This window comes from Cylas formicarius, unplaced genomic scaffold, assembly GCF_029955315.1.
Source record: "Cylas formicarius isolate icCylForm1 unplaced genomic scaffold, icCylForm1.1 PGA_scaffold_6__28_contigs__length_40554024, whole genome shotgun sequence".
Lineage (NCBI taxonomy): Eukaryota > Metazoa > Arthropoda > Insecta > Coleoptera > Brentidae > Cylas > Cylas formicarius.
In genome coordinates, this window is record NW_026844347.1 from 33,432,602 (window position 1) to 33,457,392 (window position 24,791).

At 33.2% G+C, this 24,791-nt stretch overlaps 1 protein-coding gene and 1 long non-coding RNA gene across 3 annotated transcripts in view; both read left to right on the forward strand.

Moving 5' to 3' along the window:
* The window catches only part of LOC132703893 (neuropeptide F receptor), a 107,677-nt gene that overhangs the window by 67,501 nt on the left and 15,385 nt on the right, over positions 1 to 24,791 (forward strand). For both annotated transcript variants that reach the window (XM_060673409.1, XM_060673410.1), the window contains exons 4-5: positions 7,111 to 7,371; positions 17,227 to 17,466. In XM_060673409.1, the coding sequence (XP_060529392.1) occupies positions 7,111 to 7,371; positions 17,227 to 17,466 (501 nt within the window). The remainder of the gene's footprint in view (positions 1 to 7,110; positions 7,372 to 17,226; positions 17,467 to 24,791) is intronic.
* LOC132703894 (uncharacterized) lies at positions 15,040 to 15,715 on the forward strand. Its single transcript, XR_009619183.1, has 3 exons — positions 15,040 to 15,202; positions 15,263 to 15,395; positions 15,469 to 15,715. It is a non-coding gene; the product is annotated as an uncharacterized LOC132703894 (long non-coding RNA).

Sequence of the window (24,791 nt, forward strand, 5' to 3'; positions counted from 1 at the left end):
AAAACAATGATCGATAAATAAATGAAAGCGGCTGTAACTGAGAATCAAAATTAGATTTGAACTTTCACGTAAGTTCAGAAATTAAAATTACTATGGTTCAAAATATGCCATCTTGAAAAATAGTCTCTTACAGCAGAAACTAAAATTTCAGCAATTATTTAATTTCAGCCGACTAGTTGAGACTTTCATCGAATTTTCATTTAATACCTAAAACTACGTGATTTCTGATGTAAAACATTTTTTTGTCTAATTTTAGCCTTACTGACATTGAAAAAGGAGATTGATTCTATTGAAACAACATCGTGCATCAGAAAACGGCAGATATTTATCGATGTATCTATAATAATTTATTAATTAAATAGTGAACTGAAGTTTATTTTGCTAATTATTGCAATTCTTTTATGCAAAAACAGTAAAAACGCTGATAAAAGTCTATTAACTCCAGAACGTTAGTCTAAAATATGTAAAAAGGAAAAACTATTCGCTGGTTCCCCCATGTACGTGTGAAGCACAACATATTATGCACATACCATTAAAACGGAAAGCCCCTATTATTCCACTAACGACGGTTAACATGCTAATGCCTCTTCCATTTTAATATAGCGATGTGGGAAAACTGATAAAAGGTACGTAAAACACCAAATTGTCACGATAAAAGCTTTTAGTATATTAATTAGCACAACACGTATTTGGCATCGGGTTGAAACTAACCAAAATTGTCATCCCGTCTGTAAGTATTTGCCTCGCGTTCTATTTTGCGTATGCCGATATATTTTAATTCAACCTTTCCAGTCCACTAGCAACAATACCATAATATTGAAATAAGGAAAGACAAGATAGAGTAGTTTATGCACCTTCCTCAGTCACTCATGTATTAACCTAAACTAACCAAAACAAACAAATTATTTATTACTTTAACCTAATTCATATTTAAAAAGATAAAATCCCTCTGCTTAAAGAGATAAAGTCTGTTCATAGATATAAGAAAGTGACTAACTGATACTGATAAATATGGCCAAACAGGTCCGTACCTTGCTTAGAATTTAATTATTTGGGGTTTTCCAGGAAATATACTAAACAATATTTATTTATTTATGTATGTATTTTTGTATAAATTTAAAATAAAATTAGAAATTATTTTTATTACCTACTTAAATCACCTAAAATTATTCAGATAATATATCAGTATCACTATCGCTATCATCGCCTGTTCTAATTATTATTTGTTCTATATTATTTGTAATATGGATATATGATTATTCTGATTTTTCCATATGTTTAACAGAATTTGCCCAACTTTGTGGAAGGATGTTAAAAACTTCGGTTTCTATAAGTTTGAGGACATTGGAGTTAACACGGGGAAAAACATTGTTATGACGAATGGCAGATTTCAGTTGGTGGCAAACATGTTCAATGGGATTAAATATACAGTAGTAAGGTGGAAGCCTTAAAACTGTATGCATTAGATTTTTTGCATAATTATCACAGACGTATTACTTTTGTAGGTTCGAGTTTTGTAAAACCTCAATTAATTGCTTTTTGATATAATCTTCGTCAAAATAAATGTCATTATTATACATGTAGTTTTGGATTGGAGGGGTTTTAGTCAACTGTCTACTTTGATAACTTGCATTGTCTAGTTTGTTTTTAAACCAACTTTCAAATAAATCAGCGGTGGTGTATTCATGGTAATCCAGAGAAGAGTCTTTAATATTTTTCGCAAAGCCAACCATTTTTAGAACCAGCATGCAAAATAGTTATTCTTTTACCTCTTTTTGATGGCGCGTTTGTTTGACACTTATCAGTTGAGTCAACCCAATCCTTTTCCGGGGTATCATAAGTTTCGAACCAGGTTTCATCCAAGTAAATAATTGGCCTTTGTAGTTCAAAAGATTCCATTAAAACTTACCTTTTGTCATTTTTTTTTTAATCTAAAAGCCATGTGTTGAATACACTTCCATAAGGTAGTTCTGCCACATTTAACACCGCTTTCATCTTTTTCAAACCTCCTAATTAAGATATCTAATGTAGGCACCCTTTGTTCCTCGTATAACTGGTAAATTTTACGCCGTATTATATCTTGTTCACTTTCATCTACTCTCGAGAATATGTCAGCATCGCTTCTTTTTTTCCTCGCTGAAATGGGATTATTCCCAATTTTCCATACAGTTGATGTTGGAATTTTCGTCAATGTGGCCATTTCTTCTAAAGGTGCTTGCTTGCTGGAACCACGTTCCAATAAACATTGTTTATAACTTCCTTAGTCTCAGTAGAATAATGTTTTCTACATTTGGGCGGGAGCATCTCTTGAGATACACTAGACTCGCACATCTTTTGCATAATTCGCACACGATTCAACACACGCTGAATTACACACGAAACAAGAATGATTACTAATAAACTTAAACTAAGTAGTATACCAAACCAAAGAATATTAAATACAGGTAGGTATAAAATTATTTTCTATTACGGACCACAATTTTACCTGCATTTGAATTCCGAAACTTTAGGTAATAATCTTGTTGTATTGTATGTTAATGACCACCCTTGGATAATCCCATTCAAAAGCAATTGGTCACTTTCTTATATCTATGAACAGACCATATATCTATAACAATCGTATAATTAAATAGTATATTATAATTTGTTTATCTTATATTAGGTTAATTAAAAATGTTTCTGAGGCAAGCTTTCTTTCTAGAAGCAGCTCACCAAAAGAATATTTATAATTTATGTGACAATAATTACATAAGCTTAATTAACATAAACATAAAATTTAAAGCTATTTCATTACATCTATTCTCAATTTTACTAATCCGAGATTAGTTGGGAATAAAAGCGTAGCTATCAAATTTCACATACTTTTTTTAAGGAAAGGAAATAAATTTGAGGATTAATTTCATCCGTTAAAAAACAATGATCAATAAATAAATTCGTTTTGCGGAAAAGTAGGCGGCTGTAACCGAGGATTAAAATTAGATTTGAACTTTCAAATAAGTTCAGAAATGGAAAATGGCCATCGGCAGCAAAATGCACTCCGTTCGTCTCCATGATTATGAACGCAATTAGCATACTTTGGCAAGTTTTGAGGTACCAATTTTAAGCGGCTTAATTGGTGCGACGCTTAGGATTGGCTTAAGTAAAGTTTCGTATGCAAACTCATCGTTTCGAAACTGACTCGGATAATTTCGTTTCCATGGAAATCGACGTTCACTTCATTTTAGTAAGTAATGTTATTTTAATTAGTTGGTAGATGTAATAAGAACCTTAATTTTCTAAAAAGGGATCTGCATATGGGCGAAATTTCGAGAACAGGATTTTTATTTGCTTAAACGCAAAAATATTTTTTATTTCATTTGTAGGTTATACGTATTCAAAAATTGAAAGAAAAATCCGGCTCGAAGGACCACAGGGTTCATTAATCGGTGAAACCACATTAGATTTTCTAGTGGTTTCGTGACGATGAAATTGCCGTTCCTTCAATAGAGTTTTCTCAGGACTGGATAATTTTCCCTGCGGACTATATTTTTCGAAACGGTATAAATTAGACTTTACCAAATGAAAAAGCAAAAAAAAATCGAATTTTTTTAGGATGGATGGCCAAATAGCGATGACCTATTGTGATTATTCTCGATCATAATGCACTACTCGATTGATTGAAAATTAACTTAATGATTTGCTGTATTTTAACGCTCTAGTGTTAAGCAAAATTAAGAACGTAAAAAAATCTGAATTAATTGCTACAAAACAAACAATGAAAAATAAGAATAATAAAGGACCGTTAATAGTTTTGGATCATGTAAGAGACTAATATATTTTTTAATTCATTAACATAGCCGAACAACGCTTTAAGCGTTTTGGCCTCATCGACGACAGCCTTCCATCTTGTTCTATTTCTCGCTACTTGTGCCCAGTTCTCTATATTCATCATCTTCAGGTCTCTCTCTATATTCTCTTTTCTTCTTTATTGTGGTTGTTCTGGGGCGTTCCTGCGCGTAGCCTGGCTATTCTCTTAACGTATATTGAGTTCAATTTCTTTCTATGCTTTTGCATCACGTTAAAATGGAAACAGTGCTATCTTCCTTGATTATATATCTATGATATTGGCTAATCATTAATATTAATTAGTAAGTTAACGAAAAAATAATTGTTACATATCTACTAGAGTGAAACTGTTGTGATGACGTATTATGTCGCTCATAGAGTTACCACCAATTGAAAAGTAATCTAATCGACTCAACTCGGAGAGCAAAAACCGTATAAAACTATGGAACGTTTGTTAGAAAAGTTTCAGTTTCGTTAAACATTACCGTATTTTTTCCTGTTATTGAAATTGTTACAGTCCAATTCTGAAAAGTGTAGTGGTCCCTATTCAATAACGTCAAAGGCATTGAAAACTCAGATCAAAATTCGAAATTAACACGCAAGCTTGGTAGTTTCATTTTGCGCTTTCAAAATCGATATCCCCAACAAGCTCGTTCATTTATATTGCTGATGCTTTTGAAAAATTTCTTTTCTAAGTAAAGCCATAGAGGCTATACGATTGAAAGTATCAGTGTCGGCAATTTTCCGAAGCAACTACGTGCTAGAAACAAATTTACGCGTTCCGGTGGCCAAATGGATAGCTGGAAATTGGAGACCTGTCTCGGAGAAATAGGAATTTAAATAAGGGCACACTTCCGTAGCCGGACGGAAAAGGAATTTATCTCCATATTCCATGTGTGTTTTACGACTGCTTTGGGAGTAACATCTTTTCGGTTTGGGTAAATAAAAATTCCTTTATGTCTCACGTGTGGAACAGCGAGACAAAAATGGACGATACATCGCTCCTTGCAAATGACTTTCAACTTTATTACGAACCAAATAGGTCGATTGGAGTGAGAGGTATGCCGAGTGTAAAAAAATGGAGTATGCCATGAGAAACTCATAGTTAATGTGTAGTAGTAGTAGTAGTAAAGTATAGTAAAACTTAAATGTCTTTGTGTTTAGTTATGTTTCCTCTACCTCTGCGAGGAAAGTGGTCAGGAGTTTTCGAACATCATCTAATAGAAATGTCCATAAATCAAAAAAGGCTTAACGCATTTTAATAAACTTGGATTCATTAAAAATGGCTTAAGAGGTAAGTCCCCAACAACCCACTGAAAGACGCAGCTTCATATCCTAACCAAAAATATGAATAAAAGAACTTGATACTCAAAACAAGTTGCATTTTGCAAAACAATTTAGTTTACCTCTTGGGTGATATAAATACTTTTTGACATCTTTGCCTTCTTTTAAATATTTAGTATTATCACTTACTTTTCCATTGAAACTAGATGTACTCACTAACTTGGTCACTAATTAATTATGGGAGACTAATTATTGCCTTAACTAGTACCTCGTGAAAAACCATTTAAGCAATAAATGAATCATCTCCTTTAATAGAAATAATAATAATTGTAATTATCAAGAATGCCATGAAGACATTTTTTGTCTTTATTCGACAAAACATATCTTCCTTTGATGGTTATCAAAGTCTTTTGGTTCCTTACCATTTTAAATAGATTAAAATTTAAAATTAATGCTTATTGCATTATAAATGTTATACATTTAAAAGCGACCAGTTGCAATAACACAATTTTATTATTAGTTGGTCCTCAACAATTGGTAAGTTACTATGAAATTTTGGGCGCCTGGAAGCATTGTAATAATAATAAAGATAAATCATTATGTTTTATTTCGGTTTAAAATATAATTTGACAATCTAAATACGAAATTTAATATGTCAGCATCGCTAGACAGTAACATCAACTCGTAAACTGGAGTTGTCTCCCAAAATTGACCTTTTTTTTTCTAAAAATAAATAAGAACTAAAAGTTGAAATTTTCACTAAATTATATATTTTGACATGACAATTGCTTCGACAACACCGTGTCTTTATCAAATGTTGATAAAAACCCGGTGTTGTCGAAACAATTGTCATGTCAAAATATATAATTTAGTGAAAATTTCAACTTTTAGTTCTTATTTATTTTGATAAATGGATTTTCATCAAGTAAAAGCCTCCTCAGTTCAACTTTTTTTTCTAGTATTAAGCAACTTAAGTCAGATTTTAGGTTAGGATACGGCGATGCGGTTTTCAAAACACAAGTTTATTAAAAAGCGTTAAGCCTTTTTGGAGATATCGATAACTCACCACTTTCCTCGAAGAGATAGAACAAAGAGTATTAAACAAAAAAGATTTGAATTTGTCTTAGCTTCAAAACTGTGCTTTCTCTCACTCTTTTTAATAATAAAGTTTTTTTTTTTAAACAAGGTTTTAAGAATGAAAAAAATAAGTGAGAAGAGGCCATCTCAGAAACTCGAAAATATCGGGTTAGCTAAAATGGGACACCCGGTATATGGGGTGTTTAAAATATGGGTAAAACCTATGAACGCGTGTTTCATTATAGAAGATTAGTCTCTCTCCCTCGCTTAGCGTGTTTTGCAATAATAAAGAGATTTGTACCACGACTGACAAATCAAACGAAAGCTGCTTTTATTTGTAGATAAGGCATTTTTGCTCGGCAGCTTTCGAAACAGATAGCTGCTCTATCCCGCCGGTAATTTGAACCATCCCACACTTGGACCGCAGACTGACGCGTTTTTCCCCAAGTACGAAAAACGTTTCCAATCGGAAATGGCTCGAGGCATCCAGCATTACAGAAATAACATTGACCCCAAAACAAATTGCGTTTCCACAAAGCACGGAAAAGTAATAAAAGCAACAAAAAGCAAACATCGAGGTCTCTGATTTTCGCTTCACTTAGAGGAACCTGTTTTTGGGGATTTTCCATCATTTATATCCGATGTTTTAATCACACCTTTTGTTTTCGTTTGGTTTTCTTTCATTATTTGTCGCGCGATCAGCAGAGTTCGAGTTTCTTTGGGGGAAAATATTTTTCTCTTCCAGTATTATATACTACCTTACGATTAAACTTGAAGATTAATGAGTTCTATAATCTGTTAAAAATAAAAGCCTAAACTAGGCAACACCCTGTAAAAAAGTATATGGCCCCATTTTATCATCTAGTATTTGATCAAATACAACGAAAAAAATGTCCATATTATTTTGTAACTTGTTCTTTCCAGGTGATAGTCTATCCGACGAAAGAAAACTTGCAGCTGTTTGGAGCTGCCTTGATACTACTCCTTATATGGATAGTGGCCCTTTTGTTGGCTATGCCGCTTTTCATCATCAGACATCTGAAACACCACGAGATCCAGATATCCGGGAATGACCAGCTCAGCTTGGATTTCTGCATAGAAAATTGGCCCATCGAACACGGTCGTGCTTATTACTCGATCTTTTCGTTGATTTTTCAGTACACCCTGCCAATTATCATCGTAACGGTAAGTTAATAGGGTTAGGTATATCAAGAATATGTGTTTAGTTATATGAATTATTTTTCTAACAAACTGGTATTGGAGACCGTTTGATATTGTTGAATGTTAGACAAATAAGTGTGATAAGTAAGCAGATACTATTTTGGGTAGCTATAAACTCGACAAGTTACGAAGAGAGATTTAAAAAACAAAGAAAAATTTAAATGTCAGTGCTCATCTAAGAGTAGAAGACAGTGTTTCTCAATAAGTATATTTCGAACAGGATATGTCAAAAAATATTACGAAAAGTCAGTTGTTTTTGCTTTTTCTTTTTCCCATATTTGCTCGAAAACTTCCTAGAGCCGGTCCTGCTTGGAGTGCAGTGGAACTGTGGAATTTTTGTCCTTTAACCATTTGAAGCTTTGTGTTGCCTAGCTGTTTTTATTATTATTATTATTATTATTATTAACATTATTAAAAAATATAAATAAAATACATAGGTGTATGTCCCTTAATATGTACATGTAGCCTACATTTTTTTAATTTTTTTAAAAGTTTTCAAATTTGACAACTAAATCAGTAGAGCAAGAAAACCAAAGCAGCGATTCATTTTTTATTTTAAACTGGATTCATTGTTATTTATGTTACGTCATTTTCTTAAGGTGTATTATGTAGTTAGATTATTTTACGTTTTACTTTTTACAAATCTTGTTTGCGTGTAGTAAATAAGGTAGTTAAACAACACAAACAATTTATTCCTTGATTTATATAAATGAGAATGCGCATAACATTGACATTCCAGTTTGATTCGTGTTCACTGCGCGCTAATAATTAAAGACAGCCTTTGTGAAATTTAATGTTAAAAAACAAAATTAATTAAAGTTTAAAAAATTGCAAATTAGTTCCCTCTAAATTTATGAAAAAATGTTCGGAATTTGTTGGAGATATAAAAAATCGCACGTATTTTTTTTCTTCATTTAATGTGTAATCTTCAACAATGTTGATATATGTTTTCGACAGAATGCTGTCCAAAAAAACATCCAAAAACGACAGGTGGCAACATTTAGTTTCTAGTTTAGAAAGTAGACTTATTTAATATAGACACATTCTCCGCAATCGCTGATAAACGAGCTCGATAGAAAAATCAGGACAAAATCTACTCAAAAGTAGAAATGGTGTGCGAATCGTCGAGAATTATGTGTCCCACGGGAGATGTTAGCGTTCCGTGAGCTTCTCCCTAGAAGCACCGACGTAAATCTTTATCCGAAAAGGCCGTCTCCGAGGAAATTATTTCGGAGCTTTTTTTCGTTTCCCAATGAAACGGAAAAGTAGGTTGCTTATTAAAACGTCGCCGTTTGATAAATGCAGGGATGTTTCGGTGGAAGGCCAAATATGGAAATTTATGATATTTGCAAAAAGCACAAACATTAATAATGCGTACACCGAGTGCAAAATATACGTAATTATGACTAAATTCATTAACTATAATACAATCTTTGACTGATATGTGGGTACTAAATATTTAAGACTTGGACCTTAATCGCTTTTTAAAAGATAAATCCTCGGATTTGCTTTTTGCAGATGATCTGAAGTTAATGTTGGACCAGAAATATAGTGCTTTTACAACCGACCCCGTGCAGCCCCTTATAGAACACCCTGTAGAGCAGACCCTTACCAGTAACCAGTAACCATTCCAGGAATTTATTTCCCTAAACTAATCAGCCGGATATAAGTATGTTTTCAATCTATTTCGCAGAGCAATTCTGGAAACATGTAAAAATTATTTTTCTTATGACGTCCCTTTATCTACCACGAATATAAACCATAGTCTTAAAAAAGATTAAATCAAATCGAAGAACTATGCAGAAGACACAAAAATACAAGAAGAATGTTGTAATTGACAGTCACACAAGACAAAAATAATTATTTTCAAACTTACATGTAAGTAAAGCACAGGTAGTTACCCTTACCTTTTGAACTATCTAGCGAAAACAGCCTCGCAGGGTCAAAGCTCGAGAAGCAAGTACATAAATACATAATTACCTAAAGGATCACAGTCAAATACCTCGAAAATATATAGGAACATATTGCAATTTAGATTAAACTCTTAAGAACGATACATATCACTTGATGTTATTATAAACGCTTCTACTTATTCGAAAATACCCCGAAGCATCAATGTTTCAATGCTTTCAAATAAAAATTTCAAGTTTCTTCAAATATTCGTTACGGTCCATCTTAGGCAAGACGGCTCTGCGAAAGTCTGGTGTTAAGGTACTGTAAAATACTTAAAACGTCAACGTAATAAATGTACTATACTTTTGGTCATATTATATATGATCAGTAATCAATCAATCAATAATCAATAAATCAATAAATAATTTAGCGGTGGATATAGATAAGTGGTTCCCAATCAGCTCCTCGCAGGGCATAAAAAATTTAACTTGAACTGTTCATGATGATTAATGTGTACTTAACCTATAAAAATAAAATTTGGTTCCTTGGTATCACTTTGAGTGACAGTGTTAACTTTAATGAATACATAACTCGAAAAATTCTTGGCTTAACACTAGACTAGACATAGACTAGAGTTGTACTATGTTCGCATATTCTCACCTTTGGTGCGGGACACACTTGTGAAACGCATTTGAAAAAGTACAGTATAGAATTAAAGCCCCCGTTCTAAGCTTTTGCAGACTCAGATTAAGTGAGTCTTTCTATATAGATTTTCATTTTAGTAATTATAACTGTAGTAAGGGCCCTTAAATCCTTATATAAGCATTGTGGTATAGATCTTTTTAACTTAAGTGTAACGCAGTTTAAATGTGTTATTATAGGTTGCTGAACGAAAATGGCTATCTGGGGTTTTAGTTTAGATCTTGCTTTATACATGCCTTTTCTCAGTTAAGACCGATTTTTTGAATTACCCTGCATTATGTTTTTGACAAAAAATGTCATTTTTACATAACGAAGAAGTTATAAGTTGGTAGGAGCACTTGTTTTCATAATATTTTGGTTTCAAATAATAGACTTATTTTTTTAAATGAAAATTCTTTTTTAAATTAAATTTAAACCAATGAAAACCCAGATAAAAATATCAATAAATGGTGGAAATATTCTCCTCCAAAAGTAACAATAAGACTTTTATGTACTTTAAGTTAAAATTTATAGTAACTGTTTCCTTTTCATAAAAATACCTGGGAAATCACCCTATGAAATATTGGACACATTTTAAAGTATAACAATAAACCTAAGGTATTTATTTAAAACTAAAACCTAAACATTCTAATAGAAAAAGGAAATATTATACATATCTCAAAACTATACAACAAAGGAAAAAAACAAAAGGAAAGTCAATGTATATTGAAACATTGGTAAGAGAAAACAATATAAATATAACAGTATTTGCTGTAATCAAAGTATGCTTATCGAAGTTTTAAGACAACAAAATTAAATATGGACGACTCATATCAAACTTTTAAAAAATCACTTGATTTATAAATAAACGACAACATTTAAGGTGATTTCTAAGTTTTCAACCTATAAGTAATTTGTATCTGAATTTACAAAATGTTTTGAAAGTTCAAAAATTAATAAATATTAATTAGTCATTACATCGTCTTTTTCTTTCTGTGTAGGGTCGAAATAGATTTAACAAAGCATTTTCTCCAGTTGCTCGCATTTGCGTGTCGTCTATGATTATGATTATAGTCAAAGTGGAAAGAGGCCCTCTTTGACACGTGTAAAATCCCCCTTTAATTAGGAATTATTCCGTGTATTGACGAAAATGTCTCATACATTGTAATGATACTCGGGTAAATAGGAGTGAAAATTTAACTGTGCCACCACGTGTGGCCATTATTCAAACTCACTTTATTTCTTTATTTCCTGCTCCTTTCCGAGGCTTTACAGCTCTTAACGCATTTTCTCCCCATGTGCGATCGGATTATCCGTAATGCTCAAATACGCAGAGATTTGTTTCGACAGATCCCGTTGGGAGGAATTAAATCTTTCGTGGTCCACTCAAATACCAAACACGTGTGAGGTATTAAATTGTCGTTTTAGTAGGGCGAAACCCGAGGTAAAATCTTATATATATAGATCTGGCCGTTGCCTGGCAAATTAATGACAATATTTTGTCGGAAAGCAATAAACGATCGGCTTAGCACACCACATATTAAATACCCAATTTCGTGATACTTGCAATTTTAAGACAAAATTTCGCAATGAAAAGTTTTAATTTTCAATATTAAAAGTTATAGCTGACTACTGAATTCAAAATGAAAATTGACAATAAAACAAAAATTTTGCTAAACATGTTCCTTTGAAATAACCATTCAGCAACGTAAGCAGCATCCTGGAAGAGTACCTCAAAAATCAATCCAGGAGCGCGTAAAATGATTACGCAAATTGTTTTTGTTTATGTTTACGCTTGTGGTTAACCATTAACGCGCGTCGATGTATGCGCAGTGGGGAAATGGGATGTTATGTTCTGGGGGGCAGTAGTAAATGTTATTGCAGAAATGGCAACTGGAAGCATGTCCACTGGAAAATTTGCGTTCGAGCAAAGCAAACTTGGTTACATTTTAATTTGTTTGTTTTGTTTGACCAGTAAATTTTTAGATGTTATAAACTTGACTTGAAATGTTTGCAAAACTTCTTCATATTCATTAATATTGTTTAGCTTTTAGTAATAGAAATCGAGTCTTTGGAATGTGATTATTTTGAAATTATTGAAAATTGTTAGGGATTCTGAGTTTCTTAATGAAATGGAATTTATGGGACATTTAATAGAAAACATTTCATGGACTTCCGCTTTTTTTCATATATTGAACCTAATCAAATAATTGAGTTAACAAACAAATTCGTTGTCTTACACAATACTTCACAGGGAATAATGTCAGATATTAAAAAGCAGGATTTAATATTATTTATTCAAATTACCCTATTAGAATTTTTTAAAGAAAGTTCCACCTGCGTCGGTTCTTCAGTCGAACTTGCTAAACGTTTCGCCAATCATCCTGTTAGCTTCTCCAGAGCTTTACTGAAACTGGCTCGCATTTTGTAAAGTGACTAACTGATACGAATTAAGGAAAGACCTGGGCAAGCTGTAAGAATGAAATATGGCCGAACAGATCCGTACTGTGCTTAGAATTTAATTATTTGGGGTTTTGTTAGGAAAGATACAAAACAATATTTATTTATTTATGTATGTATTTATGTTTAAATCTAAAATAAAATTACAAATTATTTTTATTTCTTCTTATATTACTTAAAATTATTCACATAATATATCAGTATCACTATCGCTATCATCGCCTGTTTTAATTATTATTTGTTCTATATTATTTGCAATATGGATATACGATTGTTCTGCTTTTTTTATGTGTTTAACAGAATTTGCCCAACTTTGTGGAGGGATGTTAAAAACTTTCTATAAGTTTCTATAAGTTTGAGGAAATTGGTGTTATCACGGAGAAACACATTGTTACGACGAATGGCTGATTTAAGTTGGTGCCAAACATGTTCAATGGGATAAAATATAAAATATAATTAAAACTGTGTGCCCTAGATTTTTTGCATAATTATCACAGACGTATTCCTTTGTAGGTTCAAGCTTTGTAGAAACTCAATTAATTGTTTTGGATTGTTGCTTTTGTGTCACATGAGGAAGGGGTTTTAGTCAACTGTCTACTGTGATAACTTGCATTGTCCATTACAATTTCGCCATTAGGAGGAATGTTTGGAACTAGTTTGTTTTTAAACCAACTTTCAAATAAATCAGCGGTGGTGACTTCATGGTAATCCAGAGAAGAATCTTTAATATTTTTCGCAGACAGAGAAAGTTTATTTAGAATCCAACCATCTTTAGAGCCAGTATGCAAAATAGTTATTCTTTTACCTATTTCTGATGGCGCGTTTGTTTTACACTTATCAGTTGAGTCAACCCAACGTTTTTCCGGGGTATCATAAATGTCGAACCATTTTTCATCCACGTAAATAATTGGCTTTTGTTCTTCTCTTCTCTTTTTTCTAGATATTCCAATCGCCATTTCCGAATTCTAAAACTTGCCTTCTGTCGATTTATTTGAATCTAAAACCCACTTTCATAAGGTTTCTGCCACACACACCGGTTTCATCTTTTTCAAGCCTCCTAACTAAGATATCTAATGTAGGCACGCTTTGTTCCTCGTATATCTGGTAAATTTTACGCCGTATTATATCTTGATCACTTTCATCTACACTCGAGAAAATGTCAGCATCGCTTCTTTTTTTTTCCTCGCTGAAATGGGATTATTCACAATTTTCCATACAATTGATGTTGGAATTTTAGTCAATGTGAAGATCCTTGCTAGCTGGCACCACGTTTAATGAGAGTCAAATAAACATTGTTTATAACTTCCTCAGTCTCAATAGACTAGTGTTTTCTACATTTGGGCGGGAGCATCTCCTGAGATACACTAGACTCGCACATATTTTGCACAATTCGCACACGATTCAACACACGCTGTATTACACACGAAATAAGAATGATTACTAATAAACTTAAACTAAGTGGTATACCAAACCAAAGAATATTAAACACAGGTAGGTATAAAATAATTTTCTATTACGGACCACAATTTTACCCGCATTTAAACTCCGAAACTTTAAGTAATAATCTTGTTGCATTGTATGTTAATGACCACCCTTGGATAATCCCATTCAATAGAAATTGGTCACTTTCTTATATCTATGAACAGACCATACCTGCTTATATATTGTTTGAGGGAGGCGGAGCTAAATGAGGGATATAAGCATCGTCTAGTTTTATCGAATAAAATTTCAGACAAATAACACAAAACTGTATTGTTTTCGGCCAGATATACATTTCATTTTTGTATGACCTTTTTATGTCTAATGATATTAAGTAGCCCCACATACATGGTGGTGCATTTATCTTGAAGACTATTTGATCTCAGAAAATATTCCAGATTTTTTATAACAAATTATCACCTGCTTATATTAGTTATTCTCCTTTTAAGTGTCTAATGGATTTTTTTGCTAAATGTTTCTTCAAATTTTTACCAGATTTGATAGTTGATAAAGAAATCATAATCAGAAACAAATTTACAATCAAAACACAATAAAGTCATAAATAACCGTTTTTCCTTCTTTTGAACCATGGCGTCATAGTTTGAATAATAGTGGTATTAATACCTAAGTTCTAGAATCTCCGTCCTCCTTAGGAGGATTCGAGATTTCGAAATTACGTATTTCTAACTCGGTAGCCAAGGAATTTGGATTTTATTTGTCAATCATCTACAAATGGGAGCGCACTCTAGATTTTAAGGTATATAATAAACAATCAAGTGAATATAGGGTGTCCTGACAATTAAATATACGTGTTTCTCCGAAACCCGTTTATGTTATCAAATTGAGTTGAGCGTAGATAGCATTGATTTAAACAACTTCGAAAATTTTTGAGGTAAATCGAGTAAACACTTTCTTTTTCCCTAAACTACCCACCCATGAAGATTACCTTGTGCTGTCGTTTAACACCGTCAATATCGGATCTGACCTGTTAATAAGTCGAACAAAACGCCATTGCAGACAAAAACCTGCTTGTCCGGTTTCGTGATATTTTTCGTCCACTCTCTCCAATGTATTATTTGCCGCATATGCATGGAATGCTATAAACTACTGGTATCTCGAATGGAATTTTGTGTTTGACGGATCGAAGATGTTGAGTGATAAATCTGGTTTTGATGTCATATTTCTTTTGAACTTTTGATATGTGGTCAGTGATGTTTTAAATGAAAGGAAAGGACAACAGTGGCAAGTGTGGGATTGCATTCAGCCGCATTGCTATTGGAAGGTTGTGGTGAAGTGTATTTTTTGATGCAAGGCTTAATATCTTTAATATGGAAATTGTTAGAGAGAAGAGCAGAGTTAACGTGTGTTAATTCTGGATTCAATGACTCGGGCTGAGATAGTTTTCCGGCTCTGTAAACAAGAGATAGTTGACAACCGATGATTTTTGGGCAGGATGGCGATGTGACAATGCAATGGTATGACAATGACCCAATGTTAGATCTGAATTTCTATTGATAAGAATATGTAAAAATGCGAGCTTATTTTTAGTTTCTAATGTAGGTGCAGAGTAAAATGCGAGCTAGTTTCAGTTAAACTCTGAAGAAGAAGACAGTGAAATGATAGCAATTTCGATTCGACAACAACCGAAATAGAAGGAATCCCAAAGTTTTGTAAATATTATTACTATTTTAAAACTTTCGTTTCCCGACGGTGACGCAACAAAGCGTGGAAACATCGATATAAAAAAAATGGTGATTCGTGGATTTCTTCAAACATACAAAACTTTTGTTGAACAGATTGGTTGACAAAGCCCACCGTAACCGATTTATTTTCAGATTGTGAATGTCTAAATTGTAAGGGCCTTAGGGTACGCATTCATTTGTATTTTTCGTTTTCGTTCGAATCAACTAAATCCCGCTCATTTTACTAATTTTATCAACATGTTTCTAACGTTCTGCTGGAGCGAACCAATGAAAAAGTCTGCGTCTAGATCGAGTGCCTTATTTGAATTGATTTTTTAGACACTTATGCCGCAAAAAGTCCCCCTCGTTACGAGAACCGGTAAAACGTTTCACGCGCATAAACTTCGGTAGAATCGAAAAACGCCGAATCAGTCTACTGTAAAACTTTGGCGGGTTCTAAATTAATTTCGGCTCCGTTCGGATGTTGTTAGACTTTTTGCCGTTACACATTCGACTGTTCCAAGCCCTCTGACGTAGATTTACATGTGTTGTTTTAAAACTAGCTTATATATTCGAAATAAGTATTAAACTAGGAAAGTTAAGAGTTCTATCGCTGACATTTTAACAAATATTTTCACGAAAAATTTGCAATGTGTCCAGTTAAGTTAAGCATATAATATTTAAAGGTTCCGAATTCTTCACTCTCATTGTTACATTAATATATGCTCAGATTTGTTTTTCTACCTTTCAAACTAGGGCATCAGTCATGGGCATCAAGGGCAGAAACTTACAACACAGATCTTAAGTTAAAACTAGCCGATTCTCAAACACTAATGTCGTCTACGTCTAGTGGTCTGCGTTACTTCAAAAAGATAAAGTCAGCTTTCAGAATGCTTGTCCCAGATTCACTTATAATATTCGAATGTTCGATCATAGTTTAGCAAACCTTGAGGTCCACCCTTGCTGATTTAACAAATGACGAATAGCTCTTAGTTTCAGGTAAAAAATAATCACTCTCCAAAGCCTTATTTAAGAAACTGACTCGTAGCTCAAAATACTCCTCATAAGGGACTATCCGCGGTTCGCAACCATAATTCAGCTCAATTTACACGCTTTTGCTCTAACACTATCAAAGGTTACAGTCAACTCCCGCTCTAAGTTAGGTCAGTCGCTTTATTAACAACATGCAGATGCCCAAAATCTTCTTAAAATGACGTTATCTTTACATATAGAATTTTTGTTTGTAGTTTTGTTATACAGGCCGTCTCATATTTTTTAATCTATTTTTTATACTGTCTGGTTTGCTCTAATGGGTGCTTATTTTTTTATTCTTCGCATTGCATATATGAATTAATTTTAATAACTGTATTTAAAAACATTTCATTTTTATTATGTTTATTATTATTCTAAATGAGCAACTCACGCCATTCTTGGTTTAAAAAAAAAACATATAGGTGGCACCCAAAAAGCATTAAATTATCGGATTTTCGGGTTGGTTCTCCAACTCTCTGTAGTTTCTTGCTCGCAGACAGGGCCGGACTCAGTCCGTTCACGTCCCTCACAATATAATCTAACTGAATTTTATTTAGGGCTGCTAACAGCACATTTATTTTCTTGTTTGCAGGCAGCGTACGTGAGGATATCGTACAAGTTGCGTTATCGATTCGCAGCGGGATTCGTAAGTACTGAGGATTCGCTTCAGAAAAGTAGGAGACAGTTGCGCGGACGCAGGCTCCAAAGAACCAATATTCTTTTGGGTTCCATTGCGATTATATTCTGCATAAGCTGGTTACCGCTAAATCTGTTCAATTTGATCGCAGACCTGCTCGCGGATTCCAAGAGTTTCACTACGCAACCGATGATGGTAAGTGCGGAAATTCTAGCAAACAAAAAGTGTCTCTAAAAGTTTTAAAAAAATTATAGAAATTTCGAAATAAATACCAAACCCGAAATTATTGTTCAGTTCAAAAATAATAGAGGCTTGTAAAATTACGGAAAAGATCGATGCTGATTGGGTAGATTTATTGCCTCTTATAAAGCGGTCACAGTCAATTGAAACAAAGCAGAGTAATATATAATAGAGAATAGTGGAATTTGATTTCACACTGATAAACCAGGTTTACAAACTAGAAGATATTTCTTTTAAAAAATGTACATGACCACTTTTTTTTCATTATTATTTTAATGCGTTGGTATTTGTTGTATACCTAACACCAACGGGGAAATGAAGAATGAGGACACTACGACCCAAAATAGCGACGAATATACCATTACACCATCGGATATACTAATTGATTGAACATTGATGTGCTTACACTGGAAATAGCTGTACTTAAATTAAAAAATGGCAGAGCACAGACCCACAAGGATTATCAGCATCATCATCATCATCGACTGCCATATTGTACCTATATCGCAGCATGGCTTTCTTCCCGGCAGTCATATCAAATACATGCTTGAATCACTGGACATTATTTTTTGACTCCGGTGATCCGGTGGATATTATTTACCTCGACTTCAGCAAAGCTTTCGACAAGGTGCCACATTGACGCTTGTTATTCAAATTTGAAAAGGTCGGAGTGGGGGTAAACTGCTAGAGTGGATAGCGGCTTTCTTAAGCCACCGGTCGTTCAGAGTTCGAATTGTTAACGCTTATTCAGTGCCACAAAACGTACCTAGTGGTATTCCCCAGGGATCGGTGCTAGGATCAGTGCTATTCTTAGTGTATACAGTGGATTTGCTCTCCAGCATTGATTCTCATGTGAGCGTTTATGCTGACGACACTAAATTATTTTAAAATCTTTCAACACATGCGGACGTATTGCAGAGAGACTTGAATACTATTTCCAAGTGGTGTTCAACTTGGCTACTGCCGCTGAATGCTCAAAAGTTCTCTGTGCTGCATGTTGGCAAGAACAATCCCGGTTTGAATTATGATATCAATGGAAACTTTGTGTCAAGTGTCGATTCTCAGATGGACCTAGGTGTGACAGTAACCAATGATCTTGCGTGGTCTGTACAAGTATCAAATATTGCAAAGAAATCAAACTCCGCGTTATTTTTATTAAAAAAGGCTTTTAAAAATTCTAGTCCTCGCATCGCTTGCAGACTTTTCACCACTTACATTCGCCCCATCCTGGAATTTGCTTCCCCACTCTGGAACCCATAGCTATTGCGTCACTGTGATGTAGTGGAAATAGTGCAACGCGCCGCTACGCGTTGGCCACTTCAACTTAGACAAACACCTTACGATGACCTTCTCAAAATATTTAGTCTGCCAACATTTAGTCAACGTCGGCTGCGAGGGGATCTCATTCAAATGTATAGGTTTGCGCATGACCAATTTCCATCTGACGTGACCCTTATGGTTTTAAGCAATGATGAACAATTCAGGACTTCACATCGCCTACATTTTATAAGTAACAGGGCTTTCGATTATTGGAACAGTTTACCCCCAGCAATAACTAAATATTTATTATATGTATAACATTCTTATGCTAACTATCAATATGCATGATAATTTCTCCTCTGCACTTTATTCTTTGTAATAATAATAATAACTGAAGCTTTGACCTGGTGTATAAATACATTTCTAAATGGTCTTCCAGTACCAGAACAGTGAAAGGTTTCCTACGTATCATCATCTATAGGGAGCAAAATTAACAGGACTTGACAAATTACAGGCCCATTTCGGAAACAAGCACCTTAAGTCGACTGTAAGAAAGGATTCTTAAAGATATAGCTGAATCAGAACACAAAAATCAAGAAGAAGAGAAACAATCAGGATTCAGAGCTGGTAGAACTTGCACAGACACAAAGATCATAGATCTCCCTAAGGCGTGTGTTACAGTACCTGTAAAACGGAAAGAAAATAAAGTATTACAAGAATTAAGGATTAGTTACACTTTAATCAAAAGCATCAAGAATAAAAATTAGTAATAAAAAATTTCGAAATTTCCCTGTGAACAAGGGTTTGCGTCAATGTTCCTGTGTGCCTGTCTGCCCTGTTTAAAATGTATGTAGCAAAAGCTCTAACTCGACGGAAACGGAAATGCAGTGGTATGTGTATAGAATTAGATCAAACCTGCTTAAAATTTGGCTACGATCAAGTCATTATTGCCAACAAAAAAGATTATTTAGAATATATGGAACAAATCTTCAAGAAGATTATAAACATTAGCGGTTGAAAACTAACATCCAGACAACAAAGTATCTTTCAGGGGCAGACCCAGCAACATCAATCTCGGTGCAGATGAAATCGCAGTGCACAATGGGGTGCAACTATTGCATACTGCAGGAGTTAAAATTAAAAACCGTGTAAGTCAAGCCAGTAGATTAACTTCTTGTTTAAAAGAAATCCTTTGGAGTAATGAGATATGGAAAAATAAAAATGCGTCCTCTATGAGAACTTAAGAAAAAGGTTTTTATTGTATGGAACAGTCCAACATGTCCAACAAATGGACGATTCCAGGTTGCTTAAGAAGTTTACACTATGGATACCACGAAACCCCAAAAAACAAGGGGCACTGAAAAAAAAAGTTGGAACGAAAGAGTTTCGACGGCAATGAACTCAAGGGGTTTGAGAGAAGGTCACCGGAATGATAATAGATTATGAAAATTACTCATCAGACAACGTCGAAATACGTTTTAAAAGCCGATTATATTATATTTACTTATTCATTTCAATATAACGAAATTGATTATTAAATATAAATTATAGTACATTTCGTATTCAGAATGTTGTATTCGAAAATTTATGATATTTTTTTAAGTCAGAATATATGTTTCGCCAATTTCTCACACCCACAATGTATTTTCTATGTGAAGTATTAAAGGTATTTTTGCTAATCATGGCGGAATCACTTGATTGCCTGGTATAAAGATGTAAGTAACCACATTTTCTCTATTTAATTTACCGGATCAAGAGAGAAACAATTTTTATTTTCATTAGAAAACTAGGACGTTACAAAAAACTGGCTTGGCATTTTAATTTATTTTTGCTTTGAATTTGTTGAGCAAGAAAAACTTCTCAATGTAAAATGTTAACGCGAACTTTTGGTTTTCGAAAACCAAAAAAACGTGAACGGACCTTATTATTGCGGACCGGTGGAATTTCGAATTGTGTATCGCTTTGAAAAAGTTGGAGCACCAATTTTAAGTTCTACTTTCAGCACTCCGTATCTGACACTTACTAAATTTATAAGGAACATCCTACGTAGAAGATATTGATAAAATTACATGGATAATTTAAAAAAATTGCCACGTTTTAATATAGAATCGTATCAAGTTGAATGCTAGTCGAGAAACACGGATATAGGCATCTCTTTCTTCTTTGAGCTGTTTTTAACAGCCAATTAAAATGATATTCGCATTTTAATCAAGATTTATTAATTAGTTTTCGACAGTGAACTGTTTGTTTTGATATCTTCATGAATCGTATAATTGAATTGTTGTATTTCACGAGAGATGTTTTGATTAACGTAGAACAAAAGATCCGTTGACTCCTAATTTAGATTATTTCTTTTCTTTTCGAATGCCTTCTCTCTTTTTTGAATCTACGCGCTCATAAAATTAATCTTTGTGAAGTAACACTGAATTATAGTAGTGACGTGCCGAAACTTTTCGGGGAAACACGCACCCAATTATTGCGAGTACCTTAAAAATGACTTCCTTTTTTTACTCTCGCCATAGAAATAAATTTTCTGGCGGGTAAAAGTAGCAATTAACAGGCGAGAAAGTTTTCTTAATTTGTCTATTAATTACATCGTTAGTTGAATAATTATTAAATTTGGTACGCAAATAGATAGTGCTAGATCTTTATGCAAAAATATTTTCCTACTTCGATAACGTCTGATGTTGTATTACTTATTACTAACAACGTGTTTTATTGTTTTCATACCATTTCTCTTCAAAATGATGCATTTTAGGACATATTACAAAGGAACAACAATAACAATTTACTCATATACATTCGAACAAACTAGAAAAAAAAGGAATTATAATAACAAGGACCCCACGACAGTAACGCAAATTTATTTTAATTTTTATGTTAGTATTATTTTGTTTGCGGGAAAAGTAAATATTTTTTATTTACCGACATAGCGAAATTGTAACACACAATAAAATGTTTTTTTAGATAAAAATCTCTTGAGGGGTTTCTTGAAATTTTTAATAGGCAGCTGTTTTAACCCTTAAAACATTCATACATTTATCCCAAAATATAGAAGTTTGTTCTATTTCTTGTTGTATATTTATGGAAAGCTCCATTATCTCCAAATTCCGAAGGTCAATAATTAAGCAAGCAAACCTTATAGTTAGTATTTTTTTTTAAGGTTTCTATAGAGCTAGCGTTATAAAAAGGATTCTCTTTTGTGCAATGAAAAGCCTCATGTCCTCATGTCCTTAGAATATAGGAGATTGTTGAGAACACTTAAGGGTAGTAAACATTGATTAGCGGCTTGGTGGAGACAGAAGATTGGTTTTCCAGAAAATGTTTTTCAGGAGAAACGCAGTCCATCGTTAAAAGTCAAGGTTTTAACTTTCCTCATTCTTTAACTTTCATTCATTTAAGAAAGTAATTTATGCGATTCCTTTCCGGCGGATTCTAAATTGGTTTTCAGAACAAATAAATTGTATTTTCCAAATAATGCGCGCAAGATGTTCTGGAATAAGCGTCGATCGCACTTGGATAATATCCGCAATCTCGGCAAATTTCTTTTTCATTATTTTCTCCCGCCCGTCGAATTTTTTTTTTAAACCGAACTCCCGGAACAGAACTTCCTCTATCTCGAGCGATTCGAGTGCGGACGGACGCCGAAGAAGATGCGAAAAAAATCGTGCTGTTTTAAAATCCGTAACGAGAAAAGTAATTTAATTTAGAAATGTTTCCTCAGTTCTCACGATATTCGCTCGCCGTTTCGCAAAACGAAACCTCACACTTCTCTGATCAGATTAATGAAAATTTTTCCTCAAAGAAAAAGTTACTTCATTTATATTCAAGTAATTAATAGATGATTAAATCAAATTTATTTTCGATAGTATGAGAATACTTATTATAAACTATACGATACCTATAGCAAGTTTGTGTTGTGTCCAAAAATCTATACATATTTTGCTAATTTTTGATTTTATATAGTTAAATATGTATAAGAAAACAGAAAAAAACAATTTAATTAATCAATAAAAATGATATTTGCATTTATTTATGTATTGCACATTATTTGAGAAAGATCACTTTATTCTAGTAGACAGGTAAGCATATCCTTAGAACCTCAGTCTTATAACGGATACGTTACTATTTAGGTTGTCCTAAAATAATTTACATACAGCTAACAACTCTGGTGTTTTAGTTTTAAACACCCTTTACGTTCAAACGAATTAAATTGATGAAATTGCCTTGTTAAAGATACCAATTTTTGTTTTTCTTGTAAATTGCATATTTCCTTCCATTATTAATTTTCTTAGTCAAAAATATGTTTTTGTTGTTTTTAATTTAGTTACTTCTTCAATAAAATAACATAGAAAAAAATTTAATGGATATTCTAAAATTAAATTTAATAAAAATTGAAATTACTACAAGAGTATACGTTTTATTCACAATATCAGGCCTAGTTGTGTTATTTCAAAATAATGCTATCTTTCTTATATTGGATCCATTTGAGCCTTTTTTTTCTTTTTCTTTTCTAGTGCTATTTTATTTTTTTACATGAAGAAGCCTAGCTAAATTAGAACTAATTTGTTTAATAGCCTAAGTATCTATATACTAGTTTATCGACGTTTTGCTTAAGTTTGTCAATTTTATTATGCCATGCATATAATGATATCTAGTTTTAAAAACAAAATGCATATTAGAAAAAGTCACTCATCACAGATCACAGAATATAAGGTCAAAAAATAACACTCGTTGTTGAATGCTTTGGTTGGTCGTTTAAGTTTCATAAAAATCGTATTAAAGTTTTTGTTTGTTATATTTTATTAAAAAAGTTACTTTGTTAATCGATTTGTTATTCTATTAAGTAAAATGCAATGACAAAGTTAAATTACATCTTTAAGTCCAGTATATTTTTCTTTCCAATTACGAATTAACACTTTACGTAGGTTAATTCTATCGTAAAAATTCAATTAGAAGTTCTTATTAGTTTTGGGGAGATTGGTTGGGCGTTTTTTATTTTACTCAAAAGCTCTGACCATTCGAACCAGAGTTTTTGTTCAAAATTGCCGCTGTTCTGGCTATTTAGGCGGTATTTGAATTGTAAAATCGCGTTCTTTATTAAAATTTATTCCAGCTTCTTTTTACGCATCCCCCTCAGAAGAAAAAGTATTTGAAAAGTTTTTTTCCGCTCCGTAGAGCCTCGATGAAAGCTCGCGCTTACAAGTTTTAACTTGTTTAAAGCGAGAAATTCGTTCCACATTTTTTTACTAAATTGAAAACTCCCTATACGTCATAAAGTTCATTTTATGTTTTGAAGATGTCACCTTCTTTTTCCATCGGAAAATTTTCAAAGAGCTTTATTTTCACGTTGGCGATAAAATCTAATATGATTGTTGCAATATTCGAGAAATGGCGGTGTTCATTTGTCAACGTTCTCCTAAAATCCCCTTTCTTTCCAGTAATCCTTCAGAACGAAAAATATAAAAGTAAAGTGGATAAGGACCCTTAAGGAAGGCTGAGTGCGCGTCACCCTCGAAACACTCAGTGCCTTTATTAAGGTTCGGAATAAAGCGTTGTTTCATTAACATTGCGGGATATTACATTTCGCATACCTGTACTGATAACCCAAACTAGCAGTAAAATTTTGGTTTCACGGTAATACTCGAAACTCGTTTTAAACTACCCAATTCGGCATTTAATTCCTTTAATTTGCGATTTAAAATATAGATCTCCGTTTTGACGTTGATGCCTACTTCGTTGGCATCGTCGAAGAAGAAGTCAGTTGTAAGCTTTATAATCTATCGTTGCTATTACTTTTTACAAATCTTTCGGATTCCTCCTGCGTGGGTTATTTATGAATAAAACTTGCTGACGTTTCGCCGATCATCATGTTGGCTTCTTCAGAGCTTAACTTTAACTTAATCCAAAAGATTTGTAACCAATAAGTTTCTTGAAAATATTATTTACGTGTCGTAAACAAACTAACGTGATTTTTTATTATTCTATTTGCTCTAGAAATAACCTGTGAATACTAGAAG